The following is a 20,404-nucleotide window of genomic DNA, read 5'->3' as shown; positions in this document are numbered from 1 at the left end:
TTTCTTTTTTTAATTCTGGGCCAGCTTTAGCTCTTAGGCTCCAGCTCTTAGGCCTCCGCTGCTGAAAGTAGGTATCTGGTTTGTTTCGGTTCTATAATTGAAACAATTTATAACTCCAGCTCTAACTCCAGCTCTGAGATCCCAGCTGGCCGAAAGCAGTTTTCTGGGGTTTTTTTAGCTTTTATATTTGTTAAAATGTTTCAAACTGCAGGCTCAGAGGCCTGCAAGGCAGGCGGGGAACGTTGGTTTCCTCCGTGACTGAAGCAAGCAAGCCTCATGTTAGTTTCAAGCTGCCTGGCTGCCGGCTGCCATCTTGGCTGGCAGTTAATTTGCATATCTCTGATTAATCAATGGGAATGGTAGCGGTTGTACACCAATTGCCATGTTTCTCCTTTAATAGATAGGTTATTGCAAATTTCATTACACTTTGTTTCTAATGCAGCATGTATGCCAGTGATGGCGAACCTATGACACACGTGTCAGATACACACACACACACACACACACACACACACATTGGTCTTGTAATTTTCTTTCCTAATGCCTTTGTCTTATTTTGGTAATAGGGTAATGTTGGCTTCATAGAATGTTAGGAAATGTTCCCTCTGCTTCTGTTTACTAGAAGTGATTGTGGAGAAGTAGTATAATTTCTTCCTTAAATGTTTAGTAGAATTCACCAGTGAAATCACTTAGTGCTTTCTGTTTGGCAAATTTATTAATTATTGATTCAATTTCTTTCATAGATATAGGCCTATTCAGATGCTTTATTTATCCTTGTCTGAGTTTTGGACACTCTGTCTTTCTAGGACTTGGTGCATTTCATGTAAGCTATCAAATTAGGCAGAGAGTTATTAATACTTTATTATCCTTTTAATGTCCATGAAGTCAGCAGTGATGACTCCTGTTTCAATTTTGATATTAAATAATTTTTGTCTTCTCTCTTTTTTGTCTTGGTCAGCTTGGCTAGAGGTTTATTGCTTTTTAAAAAAAATCTTTTCAAAGAATCAGCTTTAAGTTTAGTGATTTCTCTAATTTCCTGCTTTCAGTTTCATTGCTTACATTGCATTTAATTTACTCTTTTTCTTGTTTTCTAGTTTCGAATATTAACTTTATATCTTTATTTTTTCTAATGTGCATTCAATGCTATAAATTGCTATGCTCTACTTTTACTGCATCCCACAAATTTTGATAAGTTGTATTTTCATTTAGTTCAAAATATTTTTACATTTCTCTTGAGACTTTTTTGATCTCTGTGTTATTTGAAAGTGTGTTGTTTAATCTCCAAATATTTTGAGATTTTTCTACCTGTCGTTCTGTTATTTCTAATTTAATTCCTTTATGGTTTGAGAGCATATAGTATATGATTTCTGTTTTTTCAATTTGTTAAGGTGTGTTTTATGATTGCAGGATGTTGTCTATTCTGGTAAATATTCCATGTCAGCTTGGAAAAACCTGCAGAGCTCGAAATGGGTTTCTCCAGGCCCAAACCACGGTGTCTGCAGGGCTGCACTTCCTCCGGAGTTGCCAGAGGAGAATCGCTTCCTTGCCTTGTCGGTTCTCTAGAGGCTGCCTCATTCCTTGGCTGGTGGCTCCTTCCTCCATCTTTAAAGCTCATCATTCCACCTCTATTTCTGTGGTCACATTTCCTTTTTTTCCCCTGGCACTCCTGCATTTCTTGTTTACATGATTTTTGTGATTACATTTTCCCCACATGGATATTCCAGGATAATCTCCCCAACTCAAAATCCTTAACATAAGCCCATCTGCAAAGCCCCTTATACCTTGTAAGGCAGTGGTTCTCAGCCTTGGCTGCACATTAGAATCACCTGGGAATCTTTTAAAATCCTGATTTCTGGGCCTCATCCTCCGGAAATTCTGTTTCTTTGTTATGGGGTGGGGCCACAACATTAGTAACAAAGTAGTTTGCCCATGGCTGGTTTAGGATCTGGACATCTTGGCTATGGGGTAGGTGGCATTATTCAGCCTCCCGCAGTAGTGGAGTCAGGATTTGAACTCAATAAGCCTATTCATGGAACTGCTTCTCTGTTTTATCCAACTTCGATACCACCTTTAACATCTAAATGTTTCCTTTATGCTTTGTTTTAGTTGTCTGTGTTTACCTTTCCAACTAGGATGGTCACAGGACATACAGCATTTGAACCAAATGAGTTCAGATCAAGGAAAATATATAGAATGATGAGGCATCAACAATAGAGAAAATAATTGTTTTTATTTGATTCCCCAGCTTTTTAAGGCTGTGTGCATGGCTCACTTTTGCAGTTAACCAGTTACCTCCTAACATTAATATAAACTAAATTATAAATTAAATATTAAGGTAAGTATATGCATACATACTCAAACTTAGTAGCCTCCTGTGGCTAGTTGGCTGCTGTATTAGATAGCACAACTCTGACCTCAGGCATTCCATCAGACTTCTCAGACATCAGTGGGATGCTAATGCTAAAGAAAACTTGTCTGAAATGAAAATTCTAATAATTCATGTGGTCTTAATTTTTAGTTTCTCTATTTGTGGGATCAGAGTTGAGGCCTAAAATAATACACATTTTAGAGGTGGTTTATGTTATTACAGGTATTTTAGATATAGAACAAACTTGCCATTGAGCTTGTTTGGCCAGATGCTCTTCTTCCAATCACCAGAAGCATAATTAATAGTAAAATGCCTTGGTAGTTTATTTTGTCATACTCCTTTATTCCTAGAAGTACTGTATGAGACTTTATTAACACAGGCTACTGTAATAAAGGACTGTGTGAAACCACACTTGGATAGTATCTTTATTATTCTGGCAAATTTAACTACAGTTCTTTGCAGTTTATGTGAACCCCGCCCAAACTTTAACCTGTTTCCCATTTTGATGAACTCCAATCAGGGGGAAAAGAGCAACAAAATATTCTTCCTGTGTGGCCTGTAGATATCAAATCTGAAGATTAGAATGCATTTCCAGCTAGGGACCATAAGCAAACAAACTCTCCCACAGATAACTACACCCTTCCTGTTTGGGACTGAGTTTACTGTGGAACAGATTTCGGAAATAGGTTTCTGACAGTTGTGAATTTTATTTATAAAATGTTGGAGGGTGTGGTTCTTCCTTTAACAAAAAACTAATTATTTCCTGTCTAATGGCCTACTAGTGTATTTGAAGCAGTCTCTTTAGAAAATTTACCCTTTAGTAGAGGGTTACATTGCTTTGGGCAGTTCTGGTTGTTCTTAACTAATGTATAATATTTGTCTATTTCAGTGAATAATTCAGAAAGGACTTAAAATTAAAAAATAAAACATAATCTTTAAATGCTTGTATTACCTTGTCTCCAGAGTGATAGTAGTTTACAATTTAAATAAATGTATGAACACATTTTAATATGGTTTTACTTTTGATATGCACATCTGTAGCACATTTATGTTCTGTAAATATGCTAAATGGAGAGTTAAAGTTTAGGTAAAACAGCAGATTTACATTAAAGAATTTGCAGGTTAATTCACAGTGTAACATTATCCTCATCTAGTACATCTGTTATAAAGGAGCCTATAAAATTTAGGCCACCCACAAAGTGGTCTGCTGAGGCCTGTGGTTGGCATTAGAATGCTGTTATTATGTGGGCTGACTGGTTTGGTAAGGAATTTACCTCCACTAAGAATGAAACATCATGGTTCTGGCTTCCCCCCATGGGGGCTGCATTGGCTTGACTTGGGTACTATGTGTTTGTTAGAGCATTTAATGTGCTCTGTTGCCTTGACATCACTTATAGTATGTGAATGGTATACTGTTTTCTATGCTAGTTTATTAGAGTAGTATTATCAATTCTGGGTCATGTAAATCTTAGGATAAACTGGAATAAATGGTTGGTTTAAATAGCTGGAATTAAACTTATTATTATAAGTAAATTTCATCATTATTTAGTGAAAGTGTGTGTGGGGTGTGCATATGCACACCCTGAAATGGAGAAAGTAGCTAAGGGATTTATATATTTTAATTTCTCTGTCATTTGAAGAATTTATCCTATTAATTTTCTTGAGGTTTATGGATGGTTTTCAAGAGCAAGGACATGAATATAATTTAGCAACCTATTAGTGAGAGTCAAAATTAAATATTCTTTAAATATTTATTTTTAAGAAATCAAGCATTGCAGACATTTTAAAAATACAGCAGCAATAACCACAGCTAGCAGTGATCATTTGAGGAGTAAACACTATCACAAGCCAAGCATTATCTCAAATGGTTTTTTTCTAAAGCTTTCTAAATGAACAAAATTCTTTTTCAGAGAATAAACATGTTATATTAATTGTTTTTGTTAAATTTAGAAAAGTCAAAATTAATTTAATAGTTCTTTTAAAAAGGATAATTTGTATTTCACTTAATTTTCATGGAGATTTAACTATAATTTTTCTCTAAATGCATGAATAACAAAGTATGAAAAATAACATAGACATCTAAAATGTATTTTGTGACTACAAATTAAGGAAATGACATTTTCTGAATAGTATGGAGGAAACAGCAATTTTTGGACAGGAAATAACCATCTAATTGCTACTGGTAAAAATTATATAGTAATTAAAGTAAAATATAAACACTGAGGTAGAAAATATATACACGTATATATGTAATATGTATGGATTTATATATACACGTGTGTGCACACTCTACCTTGGTGACTGTATAGTTAAATATTTATAGCTTTGAAATTTTTTTCAAGTAGTTACTTTTGGCATGCTTATAGTTGTTTGTTGTATACTAACAGAATTTTGAATTTGTCATCTGGTCATTGTTCAAGTGGTCAGAAGTTAGGTGCTCAGAAACTTTTTTCTTCCAAACAAGTAAATGAATAAATCCATTAATGTGCCTTACCTTGCTACTCTTTTGTTCCTAGTTCTTCTCACCTTTAGTCTGATGTCCTTTTTGTAGACTGCCTTATGCTGACAAAAGTCATGCGTAACTTCGGTAGTCAGTGATGGGGTATAGCAGTGTTTTCCTACTCATCGAAGTTGTCAGCAAACCTTAAAAATATAGGTTTAAATGGCCTTTGGCAATTAGTGACTACTTAGGGCTGACAGAGGTTCAGTTATATTACTCTCTCCCTTTTGAACTGTAGCATCATAATTCTGCCAACTGAACCAGCTCAATCTTTGACTAATTATTTTCACTTTCAGCTAACCACAATGTGTTTCATCTTTCTAGGTTTACCGACAAGACTGTGAAACTTTCGGGATGGTTGTGAAAATGCTGATTGAAAAAGATCCTTCATTAGAAAAGTCCATACAGTTTGCATTGAGACAGAATTTACATGAAATAGGCGAGCGGTGTGTGGAAGAACTCAAGCATTTCATTGCAGAGTATGACACCTCTAATCAAGACTTTGGAGAGCCTTTTTAAAAATTTACTTTGCTCAGGCCAAAAAAAAAAAAAAGGTACTATAGTCCCTCTCCCCCACTGGATTGTGTAAATCCTTAAAATATGGATTTTTTTTTTTATGAAGAGAAATACTTTATTATAGTTGACCACAATTCCAATATCAAATAAACATCTAAAATAGTCTTAAGATATTTTAATTAGAATTTGTTTTATCTCCGTGTAGAGCCTTCTAATTAATTACTTACCTGTTCCCCCCCTCTAAAATGATGGGTCAAGTAATGTTTCAAGTCCTGGAGAACAGCTTTCCTGTACTTATTCATGTGCTATAGTCTTCCATAGTATGTGATCATTTGTTTGGTCACACTAGTGTAATTTTTAGAGATCATTCCACTTAAACATTTATAAGATTTTTGCATTTCATAGTCATTGATACCATGTGAAAATGTTAGAATTCTAAGTTATCTTATTGACTTGTTGCTTGCTTATCTTAGGCTTTGTAAGTTTTAATATGTTTAAGTATAAGATGCAAATACAGTGGGGCCTTGACTTACAAGTGTCCCGACTAATGAGTTTTTTGAGATACCAGCTGTCTCTCGACTGATTTTTTGCATTGAGTTGATAGAGTAATTTGAGTTAAAGAGCTCCTTAACGAGCTCGGTCTCAGAACGAATTAAACTCGTAAGTCAAGGCCCCACTGTATACTGAATACCTTGGTATCTTAGAGAATATTTGCTTTGAGTATAAATTCTCATTGCGGTAACTGGAGCACTTAAATCTCTTAAAAGACACCTCACAATAAAATCCTGTTTTCTAAGTAAATGAACCTAAATTAATGTCTTCTATGAAAATAATCCTGAAATTCTTGTGTGTATCTTAGACAACATCATATATAGGTAATTTGAGATGAAAGATGAGGGCCATTTTAAAGCTTAAATTTCTTTTAAAATTTCTAATTGAAAGATAAAAATTTAGAATTTGAAGGAGTAGTAGAGCTACATTTTTTTCCATTGGCCCATATTCCCTATCTCAAGAATGAAGACCGGTAACATATCCATAATTAAACTATTTACGATTATGTCTTTGTTAATCTCTTTGTATTCTAAAAAGTTCTTTCTTTTGCTGCTTTTCTAAGGGGTTCTTAACCCTTCAAAAGTGTTCTTGGAAGAAACAAAGCAGAGTAGGTAATAAGCCTGGCATAATGACCTTTCATTTCACCAAGCAGTCTGTGTAAACCATCCTTTATGAGCTAGCCATCCAAATAACAGGTTAGTTAGGAATCTAACTGGGACGATTAGGATATTCCACTCATTTCCTGATCACTTCCAGCTGTCCAGAGGCATTTAGCCAAAATATGTAATTTTGTAGCATTAGTTAGGAAACCTTAAAAATTATGTTTGTTATTACTACCCAGTATCATTATCCTCCCATCCTCTTTCCATTACCACTCTTCTCACCTGAATTCTGGCATCATTTTTAGTGGCCTTTATTGATACTATCTTAACAGCTATCCAGAGTACATAAACATTTTATTAAATGTGGAAATAATATAATTTTAGCAGATCCTATAATAGGTACCTCAAAAAATGTATTATGCCATTCCACAAATTTAAAATTGAAGGCAACAATTATTTTCTTAAGTTTCCTGTATAATACCTTGAATTTTAATTATTGCCATTTAGATGTTGTACATAGCCAAAACTCAACCCCACATATCATCTCTGGTATCCTTTATTGAATGAGCAATGATTTTGTTTGTTACAATCACCATAGAAAGAATAAAAGTCCTGATTTTGTTTCTCCCCTGTCCCATGCGTTTCTTCTCCTTCAGTGTTGTAGTTCCAGGATCCATTTTCCTTAGTCGAGATGTCACAATTTAATAAATAAACTTGAGAAACTACCATGGAGGCAAAAAAGTTGTTCACTTTTTTGAAATTCATTAAATTATAGGACTTTTACTCAAATGCATTTAAATGTAGGTTCAACAGATAACATTTAAACATTAAAGCGGTATATAATAAGCTTGCCACCAGCTTTATTCTGGTAGGTTTGTCAGTGTTAAATCTGTGTTTTTTGTTTTTTTCTTTAAGCTTTAAAGTCTAATTTTAGGATAAATTCAGATGTGTACCAGCTTGTGTATTTTGCAAAATGTTCTTCATTAAAAAAATGTGTTTGTAAATTATCCACTGTTTGTGAGTCTGCCCAGCTGATGTGATAACATTTTCATTGTCTTATAAAGCCTTGGTGATCAAAAGGGGAAAGCAGATATTGTGAAGCTTCTTGTGAATTTGAAAAGTACAAAATAAAGCAACTAGGTTTAAATAATCAGATTGTCGTTTTTCTTTTTAATGGGCTTGAAGTGTTTTGCTAAAATGTAGATTTTTCTTCCTTTCTGCTGCAAGATTACTCCTTACTGTTCAGTTCATCCACTCAGCAGGATGGAGGAAGTTTGAGAATTCAGAAAGTATTACTTACTACCTTTGGTGTCATAGGGAGTCTTGATATCTGAGGAAGCAGTTAAACATAAAGTGAAGCCCAGAGTAGTGTTCAGTGGGTGTGTAATTATGAGCCTGGTTTCAGAGAGCTGCAGGGTTAAAATCCCACATCTTTGTAGTAACCTCTGGAGGGCTCTGGAACCATGCTGTCTTTGTGACCCCAGTTCCTAGCATCCTTTGGGATGTTTTAGGGATTCAGATTTATTGAGACTTCACAAAAGAAGTGAAATTGAACACCTGGGTCTTATTCCAGCAGAAAAGGGAAGTATTAGACGTCTAGAAGGAAGGGACAGTATAGGGATTGAAGCTGGTTGGGGAAGATGTAGGAGACGAATGTAGAAAAGGGTAGGGTGAGAGCAGAATGTGAAGAATTTTGAATGCTTATAACTTTGTCCTTTCTCTCCTACTTAACAATGAGGTTTGAAAATACTACTTTTGTATTTATTTATTCTTGCCAAAAATGTTGATTTCTCATACACTCTCAGCCACTTCCTAGCCCTGAGCCAGTTCATAGATGCAGAACCTCTTGAAGGAAGGGGAGGCCAGATCCCCTTAAGAAAGGACTCTGCTACCTTGCCGAAATATTATGTAGTGGTTTCAGCTTCCTTTCAGAGCTTCCTGCCCATAGTCCTGAACGCCAAGACTGACAGTTCTTTGGCAAACATTTTAGAGATGGTGGTCTGACCATTCTGAAGTATTCTTGGTGGACAGTATTCAGTGTTACGGGATACTGGCCCCAGGTGGCTGCACAGCTGTCATGCTGCTGAGGCTGACACCCGGAGCTCCCGTAACGACCACCTTCTCCTGGGCACACCAAGGTTTGTGGGTTAGCACAGTACATTTATCATCTCCCTCCTACCAGTTCTCATGAGAGCACTGATGTTACCCCACTCAGTGATTCAAAAAAAGGGAGGCTAGTAACTAAGGTAGTTAGAATATATTATCTCCTTATTCCATGGTAATGGAGTCAAAATTGAGTCATTTAACTGCCTCGTTAGGACTGTATTTACTTTCCTTGTAGTTAGCTGTGACCAAGTTAGACTACATTCTCTCCTATGGACTTTGAAAGTGCTGTTACTTATGGTCTGGGACCCTTAGGACAATAGATATGCCTCCTCCATGCTCTCTTTTTTCCCTTCCCAAAATTGAAGCAATAACCCAGCCTTGGTTTATTGCAGAGGACAAGATGGAAGGAGCCTGGATCCCTTCGTGACCAAATGGAGTATTGAACTGTTGCGTGAAAGAGGAATCAATGTTTTTATTGTTTAAGCCCCATGATTGGTTTCTTGTTAGCAGCTCACTTTTGCTCAAATAAATGATAATGGAGGGTTGACTTCACTGAAGTTGCCCTTGGTTGGTGGCACCAGTTCCACATTTCCATTGTAATAATTGATCTTGGAGTAATGGGGACTGGTTGTATAAAAGGCTTTGCCAGTCCACTGAATTTGTTTCAAGTCATATTTGAAATGTCACTTGATGAGAAATATTAAAGCCTCATGCATATTTGTATAGTAGTAGAGACAGCTTGAATCTATAGCATGCTGTTTTCTTGAGCTCTGTTCCCACAGATTAATGGTGTTCTAATGATAGGCCATTATCATTAAAATTGTATAAGGTTTTAAGCTGTCAATCATGTGTGTATGTGTGAAATGGTAGCGGTTTTCTGAAATATATACATTCAAGAACATGAAAAATAACCACAACATATATAGACACTTGCTGCAAGAGGACGTCTGGGGTATGCCCCCACTGCCCAGGTTACCCATGTGCTATCTGTGTTTCCTGGTTAGAATACATACAAGACGGGGTGGAGGGAAAAGCGGCAGAGCTGCCCTGGCCAATGGCCACGTGACCTTCAGGACTGCATCTTAAGGGAAAGCTCCCTTGGCCCAAGGCCCATTTCTGGGGTCTCCTGTTGGCACCCTCACTTAGGAACTTTCTGGCTGAGACCCTGCCACTGTCTTTGAGGGCACTGAAGGTTCACTGAGAGCATGAGGCCGGGCAAGCTGCCTGAGAAGGGGAGAAGATCCAATGACTGTCCCTACACCCTCCAAGTGGAAAGAGTACATCCTTCGTGACCAAACTCCTGAGAAGGACACTGGCCCAATGTCTGCGACACCTTCAAGTTGTCCAGCTCCAGCCACCTGGGCTCCTCCCTGGCACCAGATCTCAGATGCCCTCTGCCCACAGCCTGTGCTTGTCTGGTGGGTAAGGTGGGGAAGGCTTCTGAAGCCAGGTGGGGGTCAGCCCCCAGTGGATGGGGCTGTGGGAGGCAGGGCTGAGGCTGGGTGAGAAATGGAAGAAGATGCAGTCCATCAGTGAGCAGCTCACCAGGCTGAGGCATCTGTTTTGTGCTCAAGTTTTTTTATTTCCCTTTCCTCTCTTAGACCAGACTGAATGTTAGCTGTGCCACGGACTGTGTGACGTGGCACCCCACCACTGCAGTCCACGGATGTCAACGGGTGGTGTTCCATTGCTGCAGGGCTACTCAGTCGAGAAGTGGTCTTGTGTGAACATCGGAGCAACCTGATCCATCCCAGGGCCCTGGAGAGACGGAGCGCTCTCAGCATCTCCTCATCCCCGGGGCAGCTTGATGGCCATGGCCTTCCTGCCCCGCCTCTGTGCTGAGGTGGGAATGTTGGCAAAGGGATAATGTCCTTGACTGCTAAGCTAGGGTAGGTGTGTGGGACTAGTCCCACTTTGGTAGGAATTTCCCATTTTTAAAACTTTGTATCTTGCTACTTTTTTACAGTAGAATCTAGCGTACCATATTGGATGTGGCTTAAACTGTGTATCAGGTTTAATATACTAAATACTTTATAGGATTATGAAAAGCACCATGTTTTTCAGTTATTTCACTATCTAAACAAGGTTAGAGTCACATTCTAGTGTTTTTTTTTGACTCACGAACATTTTCCCATGTAATAAACCGGTGGGGATTATATTCTCATTTTACATTCAAGGGCAAGAGAAGTTATAACTTGCCTTAAGGTCAGATTGCTGGAAGTGGGAATGCTAGAGATTTACTCAAATCTTTATTTATTTTTTTTAAATCCTCACCAGAGGATACCTTTTCCATTGATTTTCAGAGAGTGAAAGAGGGAGGAGTAAGGGAGCGAAGAAAATTGATGTGAAAGAGACACACCAACTGGCTGCTTCCCGCAAGCACCCTGACCAGGGGAGGGGAGTGAACCTGCAACCCAGGTATGTGCTTTTGATTGGGGATTAAACCCAAGAACCTCCGGTGCAACAGCCAGTGCTCTAACCACTGAGCAAAACTGGCCAGGGCTCAAATCTTTAAACGCTGAATTCAGTGTTCCTGGAAATGGTGTAAAAGCTTGGTGGTCACTATATCCTGTTACTGCTACCTTCTGTATTGGTTACCATGACTTCTGCTTTGGAGCTGTTGTAGAAAACACCTTTGAGGTTCATGAGGGGTAGTTGTTAAGGGGCAAGTAGCATGTGGGGTGACAGCCCCCATGGCCAGTGCAGCCCAAGACTCGGCTCTATGGGTGCTATACCTGGACCCCTGGTGGAGTTGGAGAAGAGCCATTTAAGTGGCATGAACCTGGAAATTCAACTCTCCTAGGAACCAACATTAATTAAATATAGCTAACACCTTTTCAGCTTTGCTTACAACATGTTTGGCGATTCCAGGCTAAGACTGCTGCCAATAGCAGCCCTCTGAGATGCAGAAAAAAATCTTCCTTTTCATCCTGGCAACTGGGGAGAAATAACAGGAGGGAGGATGATACCTTTCACACAACTCGCTGCAGCCTGCAGACCGCCTCATGATCGAGGCTGACGCTGACTGGACGCGTATGCATTCTGGGGGGAGAGAATCTTCAGACTTGCTCACAACTTAGTGTGACCTCTTGCTCACTCAGAATCCCAAGCATTAACATTAAAAAGCACCAGCTTTAAAACTTCCAGCTCCACGAGCCATGGTCTTTGGAGGGATCGTTTCTGGAATCCTGGCCAGACAGATATGTTGGTAAAAGAAAGTCACAAAAAAAGGGAAATGACACTGCTGAGTGGGAAGACTTTTCTGACCTGAAAAGTTCAGTCCGGTGTCCGCCAAGTCCTGAAGCTGGAAGGAAGCCTTGGTGATGGTGTGGCTCTCACCTTACAGAGTGGAAACTGGGTCAGAGCACTCAGCCTGCTCGAATGATGAGGGAGGCGAGTCTCCTCACCCGGATCTCCTGACTCCTGGCGTCCGGCGTGCTCTGCACCACTCCCAAGATCACCTTGGTGGTGGGTTTCTGTTAGCCTAGTGATCGTCTTTTTCAAGGCCAGTCTCTTGGCTCACTTCCATAAAAATGCTGAAACAAGTTATCAGCATTTATGCTGGTTCCATGTTCTCAAGTTGGCATAACAGCGCCCATGCACACAGAGCAGGGGAGATGTGAACTTTCCTTTGCAAAAAGCAAAGTTGAGGCTAAAATTGATCCCTGTAGTGGAAATTCTAACAGGTCTGTTTAAAAAGAATAACTTGGCTCTAATCCTGTGACCAGTTCTGTATGTACCCATTATCTTTCCCTCCACACTTATTTGTGAAAGCCATCCTTACACTTTATTCCCCTGAAAAGTTCAGGATTTTATGACCTTGGCCATATGTGAGCTCAGAGGTGCAAAGTTCAGTTTGCTCCTGCTTACTTCTCCTTGGGCCTGTTTATCTGGAAGCCTTCCCAGTGTGTGAGATTGCAGAACCCCACGCGGACTGGGCAGGAGCATGCCTTCTGCCTTTAAACAGGTCCAAAGAATGGCTAGAGAACCTGCCTAGGCAATTAGCAATTTCCTCATTCGGCTAATTGAAATAGTTTATCATAATTGTGTTACTAACATTGAATTGATGAGACTCTTAGTGTAATGTTTTTATCCCATTAAATTTTCTTCTTTGTGTATCCAACAAGGTCACATGTATTTCTATAAACAATAATCTGTGCCTCCCCTAGGCAGCTCCAAGGTTTAGGGGGATCAGCTTCAGGCTCTTGGATTTATAACTCATGCATTGGAGACTTGCTGATGGCAGGCTTATTTTATTCACAATGTTTTAGAAATGTTTGAATTAGTTGCTAGTATTTAAAAACTGGGATATTTCACAAATGTTCAAATTCCCAATTTCTCTTGAGAGGCTACTAACCTGGTTCTCCTTTTCGTGGCAGGAGTCAAGTGTCCATTAGAAATGAAGATCAATACACGAGTGTGCCCACACTCTGTTAATAATGCTTGTAGTGAGATTTTCTGGGTATTCCTGAAATAAGTCCACACCAACATGTCTATGTTGGGCAGGGATGTGTGCCATGTGTGGAAATCCAGCAGTCGTGGGTGCCCAATGTTATTACCCTTTTAAAAAGGCCCATGATTTGTATGTAAAGTGAAAGGTTAGACAACACATGGTATCTCCTTTCACTTCTGGACCTTTTTATTTAACTCGGGAACTAGAAAGCAGAGAGTCAAGAATAGCAAATGCATACACAGAACGGATCATTGCCTTTTACTGAGGGCTAAAAGGAGTGTTCCAAAGAGTTTTAGGTCAGTTTGTGTTTCCTGGACCACAGTGAAGCCTTCGACTGTGTTGACTGTGCAAAGCTACAGATTGCACTGAAAGTGGGCGTGCCTCAGCCCTTGACTGTCCTGATGCGTCCACCATCAGGACAGAATATGGAGGAATCTGGTTTCCTATAGGCAAAGGTGTCAGACAAGGGTGCACCTGATCTTCCTATGTGTTTAATCTGTAGGCAGAACATATCACATGAAAAACTGAGCTAGACTCAGGAAGTGATAATTAGTGGAAGAAATATCAATAACTAAATATATGCAGATGAAGCATCTTATGGGAAGAAAGCAGATGAAGCATCTTATGGGAAGAAAGAAGCATCTTATGGGAAGAAATATCAATAACTAAATATATGCAGATGAAGCATCTTATGGGAAGAAAATATTTACTCATCTTATGAGTAAATATTCGAAACTTTTGATGAAAATGAAAGTGCCAAAGTAGGACTGCATTTGAACAGCAAAAAGATAAAAATCATGACTACAGAAGAAATACACAACTTTAACGAAGACAATGAGGACATTGAAATTGTGAAAGATTTCGCTTATCTTGGCCCAGTCATGAATTCCCATGGAGACTGCAGCCAAGAGAAGGCAGTGGAGGAATTAGGAGATCACTAGGAACAAGGATGTGCTATCAGAGGCCAAGCCTAAGGTCACCCACATCCTCCCAGTCTCAGTTACCATGTACGGATGTGAAAGGTGGACGAAGGAGGCAGGCGAGAAAAAAATGGATTCATGTGAAATACAGTGTTAAATGTCTACAGACACCCTAACCCGCCAGGAAGACAAGTGGGTCCTACAGCAAACAAAGCGTGAAATGTCACTGGAGGCAAAAATGAGAAAACTGAAGCTGTCCTACTTCAGGCACATCCAGAGAAGGCAGGTTCTTTGGAAAAGACAGTAATGCTGAGAAAAATAGAAGATCAAATACCAGATGGATTGACTCCATAAAGGAAGCCACGGGCAGGCATTGGCAGAGCTGAACAGGGCTGCTAAGCACAGGCCATAGTGGGCATCACCCACTCATAGGGTCCCCGGCATGTAGCACACACTGGAGTTCCTGCGGTCATTCTGTCAGCCTCCCTCCCTCCCTCCATAAGCTAAATGTTCTCCAATTTGGCCTGAAGTGAGGAAAATGCAACCATTAGGATTCTGCTTCACCCACTGAGAGATTAGAGGCAGTGTTTTAACATCTGAGGTTTATCTTGGGACCAAATTTTAGCGTTTAGTGACTGACCACACATTTTGCACTCTTGTTAAGTAAATCTATGCACACCTATTAGCAATTATGCTTAGTTTTCTTATCAAGTCTTTATAGAACTGTAAGGCAGTCGCCTTCCTTCCTCCCTTTGTCAATAAGCTTTAAGGGTTACGTTATCATTGTGAGTAAATATTTCTGCATGTTCTTAAGCCTTTGCCAATCTAACCCTTATAAAAGGAAATGCAAAAAATGAAGTGTGTGAAGAAGCAAAAGCAACTAATCTTTTGAGAATGACTTGAAAACCACTGAGGACAGTGACTTCATTTATAACCACATTTTCCCAGGCTAAGCATGACCTGTTTATTATTTATCCAGCCTCTATGACAGTGGTTCTGAACCTTCTGGCCCTTTAACTACAGTTCCTCATGTTGTGACCCAACCATAAAATTATTTTCGTTGCTACTTCATAACTGTAATGTTGCTACTGTTATGAATCGTCATGTAAATATCTGATATGCAGGATGGTCTTAGGCGACCCCTGTGAAAGGGTCGTTCGACCGCCAAAGGGTTCATGACCCACAGGTTGAGAACCACTGCTCTATGAGCACCATATAGCAACAGTCTTTTCTAAAGGATGCCCTTTTTTTTTTTTTTAATAGGAGGACACCAGCTCCATGCAGGATGACCATTCTTGGCAACATTAGCTTCCAAAAAAGTTTAAAAAAACACACGTGTTTCTATGTTATTTGAGATTGTAATGGAATAAGGATTCTCATACATCATTAGTGTAAATGTAAATCAGGGTACTTTTTTTGGAGGAAAATTGTTGCTACCCATCAACATTTTACATGCATAGCCTTTGTCCCAGTGAGCATTGCTGTGCACACCTGCCAGTGCAGGGTAAGGTGTCGATGAGGAAATTCGGGTCCAGCACCAAGATTCAGTGGATGACAGTGTATCTAAAAGTGGAATATTATGCAGTCATTGAAAGCATAATATGCACCAATTTGAAATGTCCACATGTGAAGTGGAAAAAGCAAGTCTGAGCGTGCACAGTTTGCTACTGTTTTTAAAAGGCGTGTTGATGTAACTAGGCTTTACCATCTGAAGGCTCCGCTAGGAATGAGTAACTGGTTACTTTTGGGGAGGGGGCCTGAGGGCCTGGGGGTGAAGCGTAGAAAGGAGACACTCGTGCTTGTTTGTTTGAATTTTTTTGCCATGGGCATGCATTTCCTTTTCATTGTTGATGTTTTGAAATGAACCGGACCAGGGAACTGATGATAGAGTTACTGAGTAAAGAGCTCTCAGCAGTGGTGTGTTTCTGAAGGGCTCTGTGTAGCCCAGATACAAAGCCTTGCTGTGTCCAGGGATGTGTGCAAGGGATGCCGTCGACCTCTGGTTACCTACTGGATTCGTGTGGCTCCTTCCCAAGGCCTAGCGGCTTTTCTCATTCCAGTAAACATGGACAGCCGTGCCTCTGTGCCACAAGCCCTCTTTCCCACCTACTAGCAGGGACAGTAGACGTGCAGGTATCAAATGATGGTCTGTTCACGGCAGAAGAACGGGAAAATAAATCATGCCTAAACGCAGGAGCAACGTGGAAGCTGCCTGGATATGTTTGCAAAAATTTGTGTTCAGAAAAGTAGGCCGTTTATTACTTATTGTTTATTAAATACCTTCCAAAAGGTCCTAAATACCACTGGGACCTTAGCTAGGACTGCAGCGTATGTGCAAGAATGGCACATACCAAAATATCAGCTCATTAGTTCAAGTCCAAGATAATTTTCCCTTGAAATAGAACCTCCTATTAAGTTGAAATAGTCAGTGGTACAGCATCCTCTAATTTAAAGATTTTAAAAGAAAAACATAATCAGAAGGCTCGGTTTTCAAAATTGCTGCTAAAAGCTAACAAATTAGCTGGAAGGGAGGGATGAAAAGGAATAACCTCTCTTCAAATAATAAATCTACAAAGTCCTCTGCCACAAAAAAGCAGATCCTTGTAGTTTTGGTCTCTTCCCATGAGATAATCACCGCCTTGCTAAAAATGGGACCTCCCCCCTCCACCTCCCCGCCCCACACACACACCATCCCCAAGTGGGGAAAAAAAACATCCACCCAAACAGTTTCTACTTGTTTTTACCATATATTCCAGGGGTCTATATGGGGTTTTGTTTGTTTTTACATTTATACAGTTTACATTGCTTGACCCATAAATAACACTCGGAAGATTAATAGGGCCATAGTTTTAAAGACTATTTACATAGCCCCACCATGCATACAGAGCCTTTTTAATATTGGGGGGAAAAAAATCAAAAAAATTGAACTCTCCATGACTAGGCAATATAAATTTGACCATCTAGACTTATAAACCCTGACTAAAATACAAGCAATCATTTCATCCATAAATGCTGTTTCTGGTTCCCTAACAAATCTAGCACTGCAGTGTAACAAACATCTTGCAATTCAGGGATATAAAAATATCAGCTTTAAAATCTGAACTGTACATTATGTACATTAATATTTGCACCGTTAAATTAGGAATACACTTAAGTCTATGAAATACTACATTATAAATAGCAAAGTTTTTTTGTTTTGTTTTTCAATCTGGAGCTGGAGCTAATACAATAATACAAAGTTTACCTGGCTAAAGAGGATTGCAAGGGGACGAGGTGGCCTGGTGGGATGGGGCGCACAGTGTTGGCTGGGTCAGTGTGACTACGTGCATGCCGCACAAGACAGGCCGATCAGGCCTGGGCCAACCTGGCGTGGACAACGACAAACACTATTGCTTTACAAAGGCGGCTGAAGTTCTCCGTCGTCTAAAATCAGGACCCCCGTCCAATCACCTTATGAGAGTTTCTAGAAGATTCTCTTGCAGACTGGAAACCAAAGCAGCTATGCAACACCCTAATGTACCTGACTGGCACGGTCCGAGGAGGGTAAATGGGAGAAACCACACCTTCTGAGTGTTAATCTGACACTGTAAACAGCAGTCGGGGGGCTCATATACATGGGCAAAGCACTTTAAACTATTTTAGCAACTTTCCTACGAAAGAAAAAGGGTATGAGTCAAGAGGGTTAATGGCTAAGTTGAGACAGGACCTCCACAGCTACTGGGTTAAGAAATAATACAGTTTTTGCCCTTGTGTCCCTTTTTCTTCTTGGGTTTAGTCATGCCCGGACCAAACTGAGGCGTGAGGAGTGCAGACGTGGGGCTGGAAAGGTCGTCTGTGTAGTAGGCGTACCTCTGTGGCCGGGGCTGGGGGATCGGTTGTCCAAGAAAATAGCCTTCTTCTTCCGAGTCGGAGGAGGAGGAGGAGGAGGAGCACCAGGAGTCGTCGTCCTCCCCGTAGAGCCCCAGGAAGCGGGGCCCCTGCGGGCTCTGCAGCGCGTAGTCGGAGGTGGCGTGGGCGTAGCGCCCGCAGAGGTCGGCGCTCTGCATGTACGCCTGCATCTCCCGGGCGCTCTTACTCTGGATGAACTTCTCGTAGTTGTCGGGCGTGTACAGCCGCAGCCGGTCCTTGGGAGGGTACTTCCTCTCCGTGACCAGGTTCAGGGCGTTGTCGGAGCGGGACTTCCGGCTCCTCCGGCGGCGGTGGTGGTGCGGCCGGGACCCTCTCTCCTCGAAGTGGTACACCCGCCTCCGCGTCCTCTCGCTCATCGGGGGCTGCCGGATCTCCAGGTTGTCGTAGCTCCCGTTGTCGATGACATCATCGGAGAACTTGACCTGCTGGGGCCTGGACTGGGACTTGGATCTTCGCAGCACTGGCAGGTGGACTGGCTTCTCCTCGGGCATGATTTTCTCTGGGCACAGCTCTGAACCGAGGCTCTTCAAGGACTCGGCGCTCCGGTGCAGCATGGAAGAGTTCAGAGTCCCCATGTTGCTCATCTTCTCACAATCTTCTGCCTCTATCTCCTCAAAGTTCTGCAGAGAATATAAGGATGGCCTTGGCTTACTTTCTCCATCCACCGAAGCCCCTACGAGAAAAACCAAGACAAGGTGTGAGTCTCAGTGACCCTAATAGTCTGACAATTATTACAAACAAGCTACTGAAAGGAAGCATTTCAAAGAAAATTCTCCTCAATTTCAATGTTTGATTACCACCCACCAAGTGAACGCAACATGCATATAAAGAGAGGAGGTATGAATTTTATTACTGACCCCAGGGACACAGCCTTTCTTAGGAGTCCAGTTGTTTTAGAGCCAAACACTAGTTACAGAACAGGGCATGAACAGCAACAATGTAAAAGCTCTTTGTAAAAATCTCATGATTAGCCCTAGCTGTTTGGCTCAGTGGATAGTGTCGGCCTGCGGACTGAAGGGTCCCAGGTTCGATTCCGGTCAAGGGCACAGGCCAGGGTTGTGGGCTCGATCCCCAGTGTGGGGTGTGCAGTAGCTGATCAATGATTCTCTCTCATCATTGATGTTTATCTCTCCCCTCTGAAATCAATAAAAATTTATTTAAAAAGAATCTCATGATAACAGTGGGGCCTTGACTTACGAGTTTAATTCGTTCCGTGATGGAGCTCGTAACTCAAATTACTCGTATGTCAAATCAGAAAGTGAACGAGTGAGACATGTGATGCTGGGCTGATGTTGTGGCGTTCACTGTGACATTCACTGCACCAACTAGCAGTGGGGTATCTGAAGCTGGCTCATAACCCGAATTTTAGCTCGCAACTCAAAGCAAAAAATCGGCCGAGAGATGGCTCGTATCTTGAAAAACTCATTAGTCGGGACACTCGTAAGTCAAGGCCCCACTGTACTTTATTCACATGTCATGGAGGAATTCTGCCTCTCAATCCATTAAAGCCAGATTGCTTCACCTGAGCATTTCCATCAGTCCCTTCCTTTGCATCCATATGGCCACTGTTATTGTCCTCCTCTTACACCTACACTCATTTTCTTCATTGCATACCGAGACTGTGGTCAGCAAGCCACAGCCCAAGGGCCACATCCGGCCCACAGCCTATTTGTGTATAGAGTTTCATTGGAACACAGCCACACCTACTCATTTACGTATTATCTACAGTTGCTTTCCACAATGGCAGTGCTGAGTATGTGCAACAGAGGCTGTGTGGCCCAGAAGGTCTATCTAGCCCTTCACAGAAGAAGTTTGCCAGCCCCTATCCTAGACTGCCATCCAGTCTTCTTCCCCTTCAACCCAGGAAATAACATGTCACCTCCAGATTAGTCTTACTTTGAAACTTTTCCCAAAACTGATACTGTTCCCCCTTTTTAAGAGGGCCCAGGCAAGTAAAGATAAATGAAGACCCAGCAGATAGGAAGTGACAGTAAAAGGACAGGTGTGGACTGGTGTCTAGTAGATACTATATAACTTCCTGCTTTCTAAAGGGAGCCTAATTCAGTCTGTATTGTTAAGGAATGTCTAGCCCTAACACTTTATGTGTACCAAATGATGTCTATTTTTTGATAAACGTTAAACTCCTAATATAGGACCTAAAACACAGGAGATGCTAATCCTGGCCAGTGTGGTTGTTGATTGGAATGTCGTCTGTGCACCAAAAGGGCACATGCCCCAGTTGCAGGTTTGATCCCCGGTAGGGGGCATGCGGCTGGCAGCCAGTCAGTGTGAGAACACTAATGTTTTTCTCTCTCTCTCCTGCTCCCTAAAAATTAATTTAAAAATCTTAAAAATTTTTAAAAACAAAACAGGAGGTGCTTCATAATTTAGTCTCATCCACCGCTGCTCAACTCCCCTTTGACAAATCCAACAGAAACCGGGGGGTCGCTGGCTCACCCCTCCTTGCCTGCAGCACCT

At 40.9% G+C, this 20,404-nt stretch overlaps 2 protein-coding genes across 7 annotated transcripts in view; one reads left to right on the top strand and one right to left on the bottom strand.

The window, feature by feature from the left end:
* The window catches only part of PPHLN1 (periphilin 1), a 108,999-nt gene extending 103,446 nt beyond the window's left edge, over positions 1 to 5,553 (top strand). For all 4 annotated transcript variants that reach the window (XM_006755541.2, XM_006755543.2, XM_006755540.2 and 1 more), the window contains one exon: positions 5,193 to 5,553. In XM_006755541.2, the coding sequence (XP_006755604.1) occupies positions 5,193 to 5,387 (195 nt within the window). In that variant the 3' untranslated portion in view covers positions 5,388 to 5,553. The remainder of the gene's footprint in view (positions 1 to 5,192) is intronic.
* Positions 5,554 to 16,269: 10,716 nt separating this feature from the next.
* The window catches only part of PRICKLE1 (prickle planar cell polarity protein 1), a 22,697-nt gene continuing 18,562 nt past the window's right edge, over positions 16,270 to 20,404 (bottom strand). For all 3 annotated transcript variants that reach the window (XM_006755535.2, XM_006755536.2, XM_006755537.2), the window contains exon 8: positions 16,270 to 18,599. In XM_006755535.2, coding sequence (XP_006755598.1) covers positions 17,740 to 18,599 — 860 coding nt within the window. In that variant the 3' untranslated portion in view covers positions 16,270 to 17,739. The remainder of the gene's footprint in view (positions 18,600 to 20,404) is intronic.

Source organism: Myotis davidii, unplaced genomic scaffold, assembly GCF_000327345.1.
Source record: "Myotis davidii unplaced genomic scaffold, ASM32734v1 scaffold290, whole genome shotgun sequence".
In the NCBI taxonomy this organism is placed as follows: domain Eukaryota; kingdom Metazoa; phylum Chordata; class Mammalia; order Chiroptera; family Vespertilionidae; genus Myotis; species Myotis davidii.
The sequence above is the reverse complement of the archived record's forward strand: the minus strand, read 5'-3'. Positions and strand labels throughout refer to the sequence as shown.